A 13,756-nucleotide genomic window follows, 5' to 3' on the forward strand; every position below is an offset into this window, starting at 1 on the left:
GGCCGGTGAGGGGCTGGAGCGGGTGGGGAGCCGTTCCCCGGCATCAAACGGTGCAGTTTCCCTCTCCGAAGCGTCGGCACTTCATCACCTTCAGGTAGGTCTCCACCTTGTGCAGGTCCTTCTTGAAGCAGGAGAGCAAGCCGTAGTTCTTCAGCAGGGCGTCCTCGTTGCGCAGGTGGATGTCGAATTTGTCGTAGGTGGGTTTGAGGATCTGGGGACCCCGCGGGCTCCGGTCCTCCAGCTCCTGCAGGAGGATGGAGAGGTGCTGGGGCAGGCGACGGGGGCTTGGGGATGAGCATCCTCCAAGGAGCCATTGCAAAGGCTCCCGTCTAGCTTTAGAGGAGGCTGGGTTGTTTTTCCTCCCCTTCATCATATTTCAAACATACTTTTGAGTTTATGTGCTTACAGGATGGGTAATTATGCAGGGGTGATGCCACACAAATTGCTGACAGAAGGAGGGAGCTGGGCACAAGGCTGCAGAGAGGGAGGAGTGTGTCTTTTGGGGTCTTAAAATAAGGGGAAAGTTGCAGGGTCTCTCTGTAGCTACTCTAGCCAAGGAGACGGGGAACCAGGCAAATAATTCTCTCTTTTCTCCCACTTTCCCAGTGAACAAAGCTCTAACCCAGACCCAATGCGCATACATCTGGAGCTGAGAGATCTGCAATCTGCCACTCCTCCTGGCCCGCTTTGCTCACCAGCTGGCACAATAAACAGGATGGTTTTGGTTAAGAAACGAGTGTCGTAAATGGATGAAATGTGATTATTTGTCTAGTTTCTGTGTACCGCTTCCCAATGCCCAAGCACATATCATATGGAGAGCAAAATCTGGAAGTGGTACTGATACATATACCTACTTACTGCAGCTGAAATGCCAGGACAGAAGATCTCTGTTTACTCTCAGGGCCTGACTTTCAGAGTTATTTAGATGCAAGAAGATGTAAATAATTGTCCAGTCTCATTTCTTACAGATACAGATCTCGGAGCTCTAGCTACATGGTGATGCTGGCAAATAGACTTAGTTATAGAGTAAACATAACTGAAAAGGTGTCCTGGCAGATAATAAGCCATTTCATTTAAAACAACAAAGCAAAAATTAGGAGTGACCCTTGAAGATGATCACTCTCCAGCTCTCAGCTGTCTGAGTGCTGTGTTAATGTAAGAGAGAAACATCAGAGCACAGGCTTCCATCTGTACACAGACTTAATATAGGCTGTTTTTATAAAATGTCATGAGTCCTTAAAGCCAGGTTGCAAACCTCACAAAATTTACTCCACTTTAAAGAATTTTGCATGGAGATGTAGCAAACATTATGTTGCTGTTTGTACAGCAGATTGAAGCATTCTTTGGTGCTGGGTTTGGAAAGACTTTGGGTCTGGACTGTTGTGATCTTCCTGGTCTATACTGCTATCCGAGAGGTTATGGCAGTGCTATTAACATTTGTTATGTGTTTTCTTATACTCCCCAGTGATGAAACGTGCGCAATGGGGTGCCCTGATCTCATTATCTTCAGGTAAGCAAAGTCTAAAGGATGCCACTGATCTTCAGAGTGGAAGGTGGGGAGATTTCTCATGGTCTCTGGATCCCATGGAAGACCCTGAGAGCTGAGTGCCCTGTGTCTAGGAGATCTCTGTTATTCTGTAGTCATGCTACATGCTGCAACTTACCCTCATCAGAGCTTGGATCCCTTCTTCCAGGTCCTTTAGTTTTTCATACACTCTGTCTGAGGTGCCGAAAACCAGGTTGTTTGTGAACACCTTGCTTAGGTATTGCACGGGGGTCAACCAAGACTGGATGAGAACCAGTGAAAACCGAAGAAGCTCCATGTCCTGAAATTAAGAAAAGAAAGGGTCAAAGCTGTGCAGGTGAGGTATTTGGTAGAGTTACCTGTCTGTCCTGCTCCCTCTGAAACAGCCTGGAGGTGACCCAGAGATGTGCCACTGCTCCTGCAGCTTCAGCAGATACAGACAAGTTTGCAAGCTGAGGAGCACCACCCAGCCATATGTCCTGTGCAGACAATAGTTTTTCTCATCCTTGGGGTGGGAATATGATTTACAGCGTAACCCAAAAGAGTCTGTCTTTCTTCATGCAGGGTTTAAATAGTAAAAAAGGGAGAGGAGGAATGAAGCACTGAAGTGCTTACAGATGGGAACCCTCTGTTCCTGTAATGAAGCACAGCTGGGCTCTCCAAACAGGTCTGTGCTTGTCCTGGGGGAGAGAACTTACCGATTTCTGCTGGGCATCATCCTTCCCCGTGGGAGCAGGGATGGTTTCCGAGTAACAAAATGCTGCCTGGGAATTTTTGTTGGCGTGTCTTTGGTCCTCTGGAATATAGGTGCGTTCCTGTGGAGACATCCCAAATACACTCAGAACTATTGCCTGTGTACTGGGAGAAGACCATAGACACTGTCCCAAGCTGTCCTGAACGCTTACTCTTTGCCAGAAATAAATGTGAGACATGAGGTGTCTCTGTACAAGCTTGGCAGGTGGGAACAGGAGTTTGTATGTTGGTTCAGTAGCTTCTGGGCCTAAAGGTCTTCCTCTCACTAAGCCAAAGTGCTAAGGTGAATGCAAAACACACTTGGACTGGGTTCTCCCAAGGAGTAGATGACCCCCAAGGACAGCTCTTGCCAAAGTGGCAGCTCATGCCAGCTCCTGGCAACAGCAGAAACTGGATAGTTTTAAGCACTCAGAATCAGCCAGGGCTGCAGGTGACCGACACAGGCCAGTCTTACAAAATATCTGTGCCTTCTCCCACTGCTTTCCGAGCCAGGTTTCTCTTTCAGACAGCTGACCCTGTTTGGACGTGGGCAGCCATGGCCCTGAGGAGGGGTCTGTGCAGAATCAGGGGTGGGGGCAGAGAGCTGAGAGGAGGAGACAGAGTCCGGGCTGATGGGACATAACCTGTCCTGTCCTAATAAGACCCTTTCGCCTCATCAAGAGCTGACAGAGAAGACACCAATAGTTGAAAAGTCTCTGTTTCTAGGGAGTTATACGGTCCCGAAACCATCAAGCTAATGCGGAGGAGATGCCCAGAGGCCACGACACTTACGAACTCTTTGTATGTCTCGGCAGCCAGGAGGTGAAGGTGCTGAGCCCTCAGCACAGCGTTGGCAAACAGGTTGGAAAGGGGCATGGCCGGGAAGGTGGCAGCTTCCTGTGGCCACTGCAGACCCAGAGAGATCACAGCAATGAAGAGAGGAGAAAACCATGACCCTGCAGCAAAGCGGAGCGGAAAGGTGTTAGCAGTCCTTTAGTGACTGTGCTGAGGAAGGGATGGCACCTGGGAATTAATTCCCAGCCTCTTCTGTCCGTGCTGGCTGAGGGCTTACCTTCCTTGATGTCTTGTTGGACTCTGTGGGTGAGCTTAGCCCTCCCCAAAATCAAACGAAACCCTGTCCCCTTTCACTAGATGTGCCCTCAGGGCTTGTACTGCTCCCAGCGTTATAACCGGTGTCTTCCTGGCTGAAGAGTCCTTGTTGCTCCATGAAAACATGTCCCTATGTTTTTCCCTAACAGGCTCATGTTTTTCCGTAGGCCTTACCCTCACGAGGAGAGCACTCTTCATTGCGTGAGCAAGCAGGGGATGGTGAGTACCAGGTGAGGGCCTGGGAGTACTTCACTTTAGTTTTGGTTTGCACCTTGCTGCTGACGTGTAACCGGCTGTCTGCCTTCATAGGACGAAAGCTGATGACATTACCTGTGCTGTAACCAGCTACTTTTGCTCTCTGGGACATACCTGTAGAATTTGGTGATCTTTGTCAAGCCTAAAGGTCTTCAACCCATGACATCTAACTCATACAAGTGTCCATCTGTGCTTACAGAGACCACAAAGTTAATCTCAGACTAATACCCTTCAGTGGAGGGACGCCCTGGAGCCTGTAGGACTTGGGCATATGCATTAGACATCATCCTGATCCCTGTCTTAAGCTTTGAATATGAGTTTTAATATCCCTGCCAACATTTATGTTAATAATAACTATTGTAACTGTGGCTTGACCTTGTTCTTCATGTTCTCCATCCTCTCCTTGCCCAGTTTAAGCTAGTGACTACTTAAGTTAATTCATGGATTAAAGTCACACTGTAGGGAAAGGTATTCTTTTAAATTAATGTGGAAGTTGCCACACTTTAATTTAGCGCTGGGACTGAGTATGTACAGCCCACCACAGTACCACCCCATCATCATCTACCGGCACCCTAAGCCTGCAGCAGCACTGGCAATCCTTTAAAACTGAAATAAAGAAAAGTACCTGGAGCCATTTCTGCCCGGTGAGTTGCTCAGGTGTTGCTTGACAGTGAATGTTTCCTCCTTTCATCTAGGCTGTTGAGCCACCCCTTATATAGGAGGGGGTCTGTTTAAAATTTATATATCTGTTCATGATCACAACAACATCTCTATATCTTCTCTGTGCATAAATGCAATGCTGCTACCTAATTGTAGTCATTTATACATAGATGTAAAGGTTGGGGAGGTTGTTTGCCTAGGGATGAAATCAGTGCTGAATGATTTCGCCATATTCTGCTGTTTATTGCAAATAAAGGTTTTATCATCATTGGAAGACCCATCCCAAATCAGATCAGTGCTTTTACGCAGTGGAATTTGCTGCAGGGGGTCAAAAATCCACCTGATTCTCCTGCCTGCCTCTGCAGCCTCGGCCCACAGTTAACGGCGCTGACTGACCAGTTTGGGAGACTTCTGACTTAAAGCAAGTGGGATGTTTTCCCGTTCATTGTTAGCGGGGATAGAGCTGGATGGATGCAGTCAGATGAATCCTATTTTTTCCACTTAATTTCTTTCATGCTACTAAAATTTCAAAAGTTCAGTAAATAGTTTTGGTGAGCTGGTTTGGCACAGGTGTGACGAAGAGCTGCCATACCCAGGTGCTTGTTCGGGTACCAGCCTGCCCGCTGCAAATCCAGATGCCAGCGCTCTGGGAAGGTTTCTCACACCCTCAGCTGGACAAGGCTATGAGAAGATCTGGTCATGAGCTGCTTCTTGCTCTTGCCTGAGATACAAATGTGAAATATCTCTGGGTTAAGCAGAGGGCTGGTGTGGAAAGGAGAGAGAGGAGATGGGCAAGAGGAGAGGTCACAGCACACTCATCTCTGGTTTAGAGCAAAACAAGACAGAACCTGGGATGGGCAACTCCAGGGGGGGCTTAAAGGACTTTTACTCCCCATAAGGCACCAATTGCCCCAAACCAGTCTGGGCTTCAGGGACTGCTCCCTGGTCAGGGGTGGTGATTTGGCTCCCCGAGGCCCTGGGTTTGCCGTGCCCCCCGGTGTGGCTCTGGTTTCCGAGCGGCAGCATCCTCACCGGGGCGGCTGGAGCAGAGGTGCGAGAGCTGGTTAATAAACATGCCAGGGAGAGCGCGGTCTGTTCCGAGAAGCCCCTGGGTGTTTGCTCGCTGGAGACGTGGTGGTGTCGCAGAGTAAATGTCAGTCCCTAGAGAAAAGGGAACAGTGGGTCCTGCAGCTATCAGGTATCCCGTCACCCAATAGCCAGCAACATCTGGGTGTGTTTTTTTACTCCAGATCGTGTTTAAATATGTCAGTATTTGTCGGAGATGAGCAGAGCAGCAGGCGCCCCAGCCCAGCACAGGCTCTGCTGCCTGTTAATGATGATGCTCTACCGCTGCAGCTAGATTGGTACAGCACCTTGCACCCGCGTCCTGCCCATCACTTGCTGCCCTGCTGCCTCTCTAGCTCCGTTAGTAAAGGCATGGTGCTAAATCAACATTTTTTATGTTGCAGCCAAGCACGAGGATGCCGGGATGATCCAGAGAGTGCAGTGCCCCTGACACTTGGTTTGTCCCCGATCATCTCTGGGCTTTAAATGAGGCAGAGGCATTGTGGAGAAGGCAGTGCGTGTCTGTGAAATGCTGGGCTGGGCAAATACACGCCACTGGCAGAATTAGAGTTGCATAAGCAGCTCTCAAATATCAGCTTGGCATTTTTCTAGCTTTCAAATGCCTGCATTTGCGACCCAAAGTAGCATCTCATAAAGCAGCGTGACACTCTGTACAATTTCCAAGTTCCTTTTTTCTTTTGAAAGAGAAAAAAACCTCTCAATTCTCTCCAGGGTGGTCCTGTGTCCACCCACCTTACCCTGAGCATCACCAGCAGCACATAAACAAGTGAAGCAACTTTCCTTGCAGGCACGTGTACTCCTTGGGTCCTCCTGACGCCCACCCTGAGGTGGTGGTGTGGAGAGGACCTTCCCAGGCTGATGGGTGAGCTGCAGCCAGTGAATCCTGACCGAGAAGCCAGCTGCTGGCCCACAGCCCAGGCTCTGCACTTCGGTGGGCAACGACATGGTTGACAGAGGTTTTAAGTGACGGTTGACTACCTCTGCTAGCTCACTGCTCGGAAGGTAAAAATTCCTTTGAATTTGGGTTTTATTCAATTGATGGGTTTTATTTACTGAAGCTAGAACTGCTCAGTTTCACTGAGCCCATTTCTAAAGATGAGGCTGGTGAGGTCCAGGACTGCAGCCCAGTCTGTCCGCCTGACCGTCCTGCTGATGGTAGGGATACGAATCAGGACAAAATGCAGAGCCTGGACTGTATATACTGAAATATATTTATTTACATTAAATACATTTTAAATACAAGCCTATCTCAATGTAAAATTAAAACAAACCCTATCTCTAGGCTCCGTGGAAACTAGTCTAAGGATTTAAAATAAAACACTAACACTACAGAAATATTTATTTGCTTCTGGTATTTTAAAGGAAGCCAAAGCCCTGGGCTAAGAGGGTAGGCAAGCGGCAGAGCAGAACTGGGGTTGCCGAAACTGCTTTTGACATCAGTGGCTTCCTCTCCAGGTGCAAACAGTAGATTCTCCTTATTTTTGTATTATTTGGTTAAGGCAGTTGAGCGAGTTGTTTACACAGAGCTGAGAAAGCGGTTGGGAACTGGGAAGGCTGGAAACCTTGCCTTCCTCTTCCATTTCGTAACTGAAAACAAGGGATGGAGGGATGAGCTCTGCTAGGCCTGAAATCTTGGCAAACGTGGAAACCGGGAACAGCCAGTTCACTTCTCTCACTGTGAATACTCCTTTCTTTAATTAATCAATTTTATAAGTAAAACATGTTTAAGTAACGTTTATATACATATGCATGCAACTAATTTGGGATAGTTTTATTTAACTAGTAAAAATCAATCTTAAAATGCTGTTTCTGTGCTATTTAGATTGAATACCAGTTTTCCATGAAGGTGGTTTACGACTAAACAAGAACCATCCTGTTCCCTGCCGAAAAGCCCTGTTTGCTCATGATTTTACCCTCCCTTTTCTGCCGGCTGTTTTGGGAAGCGGAGCAGTCCTGTCTTCTTGGGGCCCAAAATGTCGTGAGCCACAGGGGCACGGGGGCCCTGGGCTCTCCGAGGGAGGACAGACTTTCAGCCCCACAGTCCCGCCTCGTCCAGCCAAACCCACCAAACCCGCCGTGCTGTGCCAGCCCTGCCTCTCCGGACCCCCAGAGCCCTGGTGGTGGGTGCCCAGCCAGCCCCGAGCCCCATCACCCACACAGCTGCTGCTGCCGTGCCAAAGTAGTTTTTATTAACAAAACCAATTAGCGCCGCTCTGCTCCTCTCCAGATGTTTTTTAGCTTCTCTTGTGAGACCAGATGTAGCCGGGAGCGGAGCTCCTGGCCCTGGGCCCTGTTCTCCTGCTTCGGTTCCTGGCGATGGTCTTTGTCTCTCGTCCCAAGCTGACGTCTTGGGACCGTGGAGGTCCCCCCGTGCGTGCTTAGCGAGAGCTTCCAGGAGAGCCCCACAGCTGCCCTTGGCTTTACATCCCTGCCTGCGCTCAGGGCCCTGATGGGATGAGGTTTGGTTTCTAGCTAAGCTGGACCCGTGAAAAACTGCTCCTTATTCCCAGAGCATCCCACCGACACCGGCACCAGGGTTATGGGACGCCCCCGGACGGGGCACGGCAGGACGGAGCAGGATGTGAATTTACCCATTACCTTTATTAGGACTTCAAAAAGCAGTTGGACGTTTGTGTCCCACAATTTACATCTTTCCCATAGGTTCTGAGGTCGCACGTGTCCCTCACCAAGGGGACATCCTCGTGACACAGGCCAGCTCTTGCCTGGAGAAGAACAAGCCTTGTGCAAGACCCTCTGGGTGAGAGCAGTCTCCCCAACTCTTCCTGTAGTCTTTAGGGAGAAAGAGGTGCTTTTGGAGGATCCTCCATCTGAGACAACTGCCGGCTTGGCCTGCTGGACACGTCCGTGGCTCGAGAGCTAAACAGTAGCCCAAAATCTGCTTCTTGTGACACCCACATGGCGCTGCTCGCCTCGGTTCCTCTGTCAGGGCTGCAGTGGGGTCTCACAGCCCAGCAGGGTCCTTGCAGCATGGAGAGTGATCATAACTGGTCCTCTCCTTCCCAGGTGGGGCTGGAGGAGATCCACCACCCATCCTGGTACTTCCATTGCATTAACCATGCAGGAGCTTGGCGCCGTGGTGTGGGGCTGCCCGGGGTTTGGGGCCAGTTGGCTACCGGGGGGACTACAGTTGGCTCCTAATTTCTACATAGGCTTTAGGGGTTCATCAGCGGGGTGGTAAGAGTGAGAGCCGGGGCAGGGCAGCCTTGGTGGGCACAGCCCGGACGCAGCAAAGCGAGCACCCAAGTGCAGCAGGACCCGTGCAGGGCTGCTGGAGGTGGCCTGCAGCCTGGGATCCAGGCACCCGTCAGAGCTGTGGTCCAGGGCAGGAGCCGGGGACCCGTCCCCACAGGTGCTGGCAGGGTGCTGGCAGGGAGCCGTGCTGCCGGTGCTGGCCTGGTGGTGGGCGCAGGACCCCTCACTCTTCGCCAGGGTGCTCCCCAACTGTCCACTTGGCCTTCACGTCCCGGAAAGGAGTGATGTCCTCGTAGGTGGCCATCTGCTCCACCTCCAGACCCTGCACCAAGAAGAAGGAGGTTGAGACATGGGAGGGGGACCGTGGTTCCATCCACAGTGCATCCCCCCTTGGGACACCCAAGTTGGGACCCATCTCCAGGCTATTCCCCCCGAGATCAGGGCAGCTTCTGGGAGGGGAGAAGGTGGAGATAGATGGCTGGATGTGCTCAGAGCTTGGCTTGGTTTTACAAGCAGCTCTTTACGACTGATGTGCAACAGGCACTAGGGAGGAAGATGCCCTGATGCACCCTGCAAGGGCTGGTGGTACCTAACGTCTGCAAGGACACCCAGCAAGGGCACGACCGGCTATTTCAAGGCTCAGGTTGATATTTCAGAGGTGCTTCTATAATTAATGCAGTATTACCTCATAGGTGTGGTCCTCCTCCAGGCTTTCCTTGCCTTCACCCTATGGAGAGGAGAGTCACAGGTTGGGTGTCAGCACCCACCAGGATCCCCCATCCTCTGTCCCAGCCCAGGTCCCACCGCTTCCACAGGCAAATCCATGCAGTCCCCCACACCATTTTAGATGCTTATTTTCCCCCTTCAGCTAGCCACGCTCCCACGCAACAGCCCCAAACCCAGTGCCTGCCCATCCCCATCCCTAGCAGCGTCCTGCCCGGGATGCAGGACACCGCTGCGAGCACCGCAGCGGTGAAGCTGGGAACATCCCCACTGCTGGAGACGCTGTCGCTTACTTTATCTAGGAAGAGGAGCATGGGGACGCTGATGAAGATGACAAGCAGGATGGACTGGATGATGATGATGGCGTCTTTCAGGGTGTTCCTGCTCTGGATCTGCTGGATGTTACTGTGACCTGGGAGCAGCACAGGGAAAGCCCCAAGTCCCACCTCCGTGCCAGGCTCCCGGGGAACGGGGAAGTTTGGCCACAGGTTTGTGTGTCAGCAAGAGCGGATGGCAGGGACCAGGGTGACATACCCTCCCCCTTGGGAGAGACCAGAGCATTGCAAATTGCCCCCGGGGTTGGCAGCAGGGACCAGCTCTGGGATGAGACACCTTGGGCAGGACCCACCACTAGCCAAGACCAGGAAAAATCTGATTTATTAGGGGAATGCAGTCCCTGGGACGTGTTTCTGCGGGATGGACATGCCAGGGCAAACCTGGGGAGGTTGTCCTGCTGCTTGGTGGCTGGCAACAAGCAAAGAAACCTCTGTGGTGCCATGGAGCATCTACAGTTGTATCTGAAGGGGTCCCACCAGCATGGGGAGAGGTGGGTGCATAGGAGGGTGCATGTGGGGTTCATATGGAGGGGGAAAGGGTGAGAGAAGGAGAAAGAGCATCTCCTGGGGTGCACAAAGGATGGGGAGCTCCCACTCACCCATGACTCTGAGCTCTGTCCCGCACAAGTGCGGCCACTTCTTCTCCGTGAGGTTCTTGCTGTCACACACGTAGATGCCGTTGTCCTCGTAGGTGATCCTGAAGATGGTGAAGTTGATGAATTTGTATTTCCTCTCGATGCTGTAGCGGGAGGTGTTGCGATCCAGCTCATAGAAGTCATCACTGTCCTCCGCCACTTTGTACCACTGCATGCTATGGGGCTCCTGGGAGTAGCAGATGAAGTGGACGGGCATGTTCTTCTTGGCTGTTATGTAGCGCGGGTGCTGCTGCACCATGGGGCACCCGCCGCCTGCCAGGGGACAAGGGTGATCATGGCGAGCAAGGACCCTGCACCCGGGGAGCATCAGAAAAAAAGCTGCTCCCATGAGACCCCCCCGCCAGCATCTCCCGAATCAAGAGCTTTGCATTTTCATGGCTTATACTGCTTTTGAGCATTCAGCTTTGTTTTGGTGAATCATCGTTGTCTGGGGGCAGAAAGCAGAGACTTCTGCTGAAAACATGCTTTTAATGAAACTCCAGTTTTCTGTGGGAATGGCTTCCCTCAAATACTTTTTTGCTGCTCCCACCCCTCTCTATGTACATCTCGTTAGTCCCAGCTCCAAAATTGCAGCCTGTCCTGGCACGCACCACGGAGCCTTTGCTAGGACAGACCCGTCTCCCCAGCTGGCTTCTCTCATGCTTTCACATTTTTTGCATTTTGCTCTCTTTTGTATTTTTGCCCATGTTTTTTTCCCAGAGCTGGTGAGTTTGAGGGTTCGTTTGGGTTGCAGAGTTCACGCTTAATACCCCGTGGGTGGGAATGGCACAAGCGCTGTGTGCCTGAGCCCAGTGCCTGGTCCCAAGGCACAGCTTGATCACGCAACGTGCTCTGCAAACGCAGAGGAAAAACGTCTGTGTGCTTAGGAAAGACAAAACGGCTCCGGCTTTGCAGAGGGAGAGCAAGGTGCAGGGCTGGGGAAATGCCATGGAGGAGGTCACAGCCTGGGAATTGCCTTTGTGATGGAGAAGGCCTTGGGTGATGCAACATCTCCAGCTCTGCAGGGGACCGGCACCTTCGTGGCATAGCTAGTGGGGACGGAAGCGACCCTGGGGACACACGTAGGGAAAGAGCCCAATGGGTTTGAGAGTTACCTGTGCTGTTCCTGGTGCTGTTCTTGTCTGCTGACATCCCACCTGCAAGACAGGAGAAGGGCCTTGAGATAGTGGCCGAGAGCCCATGTGGGACAAGCCCATGTAGGATGTCCCACGTGGGATGGCACGTACCACGGGTCCTTCGTGCCCACTCCGTATGGGATGGAGTGCTTAGGAGCATCAACCAGGGCCCCACTCAGAGGACACGGGGCAGCGCAGATTTGGGTACAAACCCTTCTATTTCCATCCCATCTCCTGAATCTTCTCTAAGTAAGTTGGTTTCTGGTTAACATCTCAGTGAAACCTGCCTTCGCTATTGATATCCCCCGATCTCAGAAACCATCCAGACAGACTCACGCCTCTTTATTTACACTTTCCATTTTCTGAATCAACCAGAAAGACTTTCCCTGCCGGGGCTTCCCTGGGCTTGGAGCCCCGTGATGGCCAGGGGGGGTTCTCAGACCCTGGGACCATGCAATCCCCTGGGACAAGGGCTGGATGGAGCTGTGGGACCTGCGATGCAGTGCAGGAAGCGGGGTGAGGCGGGGACCCCCCAGCACCCATGGGTGCCCCTGCCCGCAGCTCCAGTGCCCCTGTGCCTCGGTTCCTCTTGCTGCAGCTGGGCAGGAAGCACCAGCCCTGTTTACCGCCCCGCTTCAGTGCCCGGCTCTGTCCGCTTGATGAATATTCGCCAAACCCTGCCGTGGGGAAGCTGGCACAGAGGTGGGGGCTGCACCACCTCCCAGCACGTTGGGGCAGCTGCAAAACTCCCCCCAGAAGAAGAAGAAGGAAGGTTCAATTCCCGAGCCTGAGCTTTGCCCCGAGCCTTGCCACCCTGCTGCAGACCTTCCTGCCCCAAACAGCAGCCTGACAGGGACCTCCTGGTTCAGCCGTGGGCTCCCCTCCCTGTCCCAGAGCCTCTTCCAGGTCCGTGCTGCCCTGTTCACCTCCAGCACCTTCAACTCTGCAGGCAAACTCTCCCCTCCAGCCCCATTTCATTTTTTTCTGAGATGGGGAGATGAGCCATGTCCGGGCTGTGCGTTGGGTGCATGTCCCTGCCACCTGCGGTCCTGCTGGCCAGCCGGGACACGGGGCTTTGCTCTCCGTGTTTTGTTGGTGTTTCTAAACGAAGACCAGGCTGATCCCTCACCCTGAAAGTCCTCACACCCCTCAAAGACAAGATTTCCATTGCAACCATGGGTGGGCTGAGCTTCCCCTGTCCTCCCTTGAAGTCACCATGAGATGAAACTCTGCGACCTCGAATCCGTGCTGGACTTGGGTGGCCACCCAACAGAAACCCTTTAAATACCCTTTTTCCTGAGGGCGCAAGTTTCCCCCAGCTGAGGGTGGGATCTGCTGCAGGTTTTTGTGGGTGTCCCTGCACCAAGCAAGAGGGGTTGGCAGGGGACAGGAGCTGTGTCCTGGGTTCAGCTGCTGCTTCTCCATGGAGATGCAAAGGGGAACAGCACAGAGATGTTCACACAGCGCCCACAAATCACCCCCAAAAGCCTTTTTCCTCTCATTTCTCCTCTGCTCCTGGGGCACTGAACCCCATGGAGCAAAGGGACGTGGCGTGGCTGTGGCCTCAGCAATGTGCTGGCCCCAACCTCAGACCTCTGAGAGCAACAAATGGTAGAAGAAAAACCCCAACCCTTCTTTCCTGCCACCTGCAACTACAGCCGGGCAGGCTCTGCACCCACTCTGCACCGGGCTCCTGCCAAAGCCACCCGAGAAAGCGTCCCATCTCTGCACCCCTCCCTGCACCCCAACGGGAAGCAAAACCCGAGGCAGGCGTCGAGCCCCGAGCCCCCGCGGGTCCTCCCTGGCTCCGCTGCACCCGGGGCTGGTTTCCTGCACAAAGCAGGACTTAGAGCAGTGATTGCGAAGTTTAAAACTATTGCATTTAAAGCCAGACCTGGGTGAAGTCCCTCGTTGCGCTAAGCTAAGCTGGATGCGTGCCGGCGCATCGCCTGGGTGCACGTTTCCTTGCTCTGAAACGCAAAGCCCGTGTTTGACGCCTACCTGTGACCAGAGCCATCAGCCAGAGGTTGGCCTGGAGCACCCAGAGCCTCGTGCAAAGATCTGCCATCTTTCACTGCAAAAGGCAGGGAAACATCCAGTCGCCGGCCCTCGCTTCTGCAAAACACAGTGGCTGCTCCGACGGGCTCGGCCTCCGTACCTAAAAATGGCAAAGTTGCCGCTACGCGAGACGGCCCCTTTCCTGCTCATGTAAATCCTCCTCAGTGGGGACTTTCCCCTCGGGGCTGGTTTTGAATGCGGCGCAGACGCTGGGGCGGCCGGTGCCTGCGCCCTGGGCACCGTCCAGCCTCGTGTCCCCGGGCTGCGCTCGTCATGGTGGCGTTATTT

General features: G+C 52.7%; 2 protein-coding genes across 2 annotated transcripts; both read right to left on the reverse strand.

Moving 5' to 3' along the window:
* Window positions 1-43: 43 nt before the first annotated feature.
* LOC142091838 (somatotropin) lies at window positions 44-3,133 on the reverse strand. Its single transcript, XM_075171230.1, has 4 exons — window positions 3,050-3,133; window positions 2,224-2,340; window positions 1,665-1,826; window positions 44-244 (listed from the first exon to the last, which is right to left on the reverse strand). Exons 1-4 carry the CDS (start codon window positions 3,131-3,133, stop codon window positions 44-46), a joined length of 564 nt encoding a protein of 187 aa, XP_075027331.1.
* A 3,194-nt stretch (window positions 3,134-6,327) lies between these two features.
* Window positions 6,328-13,577, reverse strand: CD79B (CD79b molecule). The gene is made up of 6 exons (XM_075171232.1): window positions 13,412-13,577; window positions 11,390-11,431; window positions 10,239-10,547; window positions 9,598-9,716; window positions 9,267-9,308; window positions 6,328-8,903 (listed from the first exon to the last, which is right to left on the reverse strand). Exons 1-6 carry the CDS (start codon window positions 13,476-13,478, stop codon window positions 8,805-8,807), a joined length of 678 nt encoding a protein of 225 aa, XP_075027333.1. The 5' UTR covers window positions 13,479-13,577; the 3' UTR covers window positions 6,328-8,804.
* Between the last annotated feature and the right edge of the window lie 179 nt (window positions 13,578-13,756).

The sequence above is a fragment of the Calonectris borealis genome, chromosome 22, assembly GCF_964195595.1.
Source record: "Calonectris borealis chromosome 22, bCalBor7.hap1.2, whole genome shotgun sequence".
Taxonomy (NCBI): domain Eukaryota; kingdom Metazoa; phylum Chordata; class Aves; order Procellariiformes; family Procellariidae; genus Calonectris; species Calonectris borealis.

Coding starts and splice junctions, on each gene's coding strand:
- LOC142091838 (XM_075171230.1), bottom strand. CDS start 3,133: ATGCCCCTTTCCAACCTGTTTGCCAACGCTGTGCTGAGGGCTCAGCAC. Junction 2,341..3,049: donor CCGAGACATACAAAGAGTTC/GTAAGTGTCGTG, acceptor ATGTCTCCACAG/GAACGCACCTATATTCCAGA. Junction 245..1,664: donor GGATCCAAGCTCTGATGAGG/GTAAGTTGCAGC, acceptor ATCCTCCTGCAG/GAGCTGGAGGACCGGAGCCC.
- CD79B (XM_075171232.1), bottom strand. CDS start 13,478: ATGGCAGATCTTTGCACGAGGCTCTGGGTGCTCCAGGCCAACCTCTGG. Junction 11,432..13,411: donor GCTGATGGCTCTGGTCACAG/GTAGGCGTCAAA, acceptor CCTGTCTTGCAG/GTGGGATGTCAGCAGACAAG. Junction 10,548..11,389: donor CAGCACCAGGAACAGCACAG/GTAACTCTCAAA, acceptor GTCCCCTGGCAG/GCGGCGGGTGCCCCATGGTG.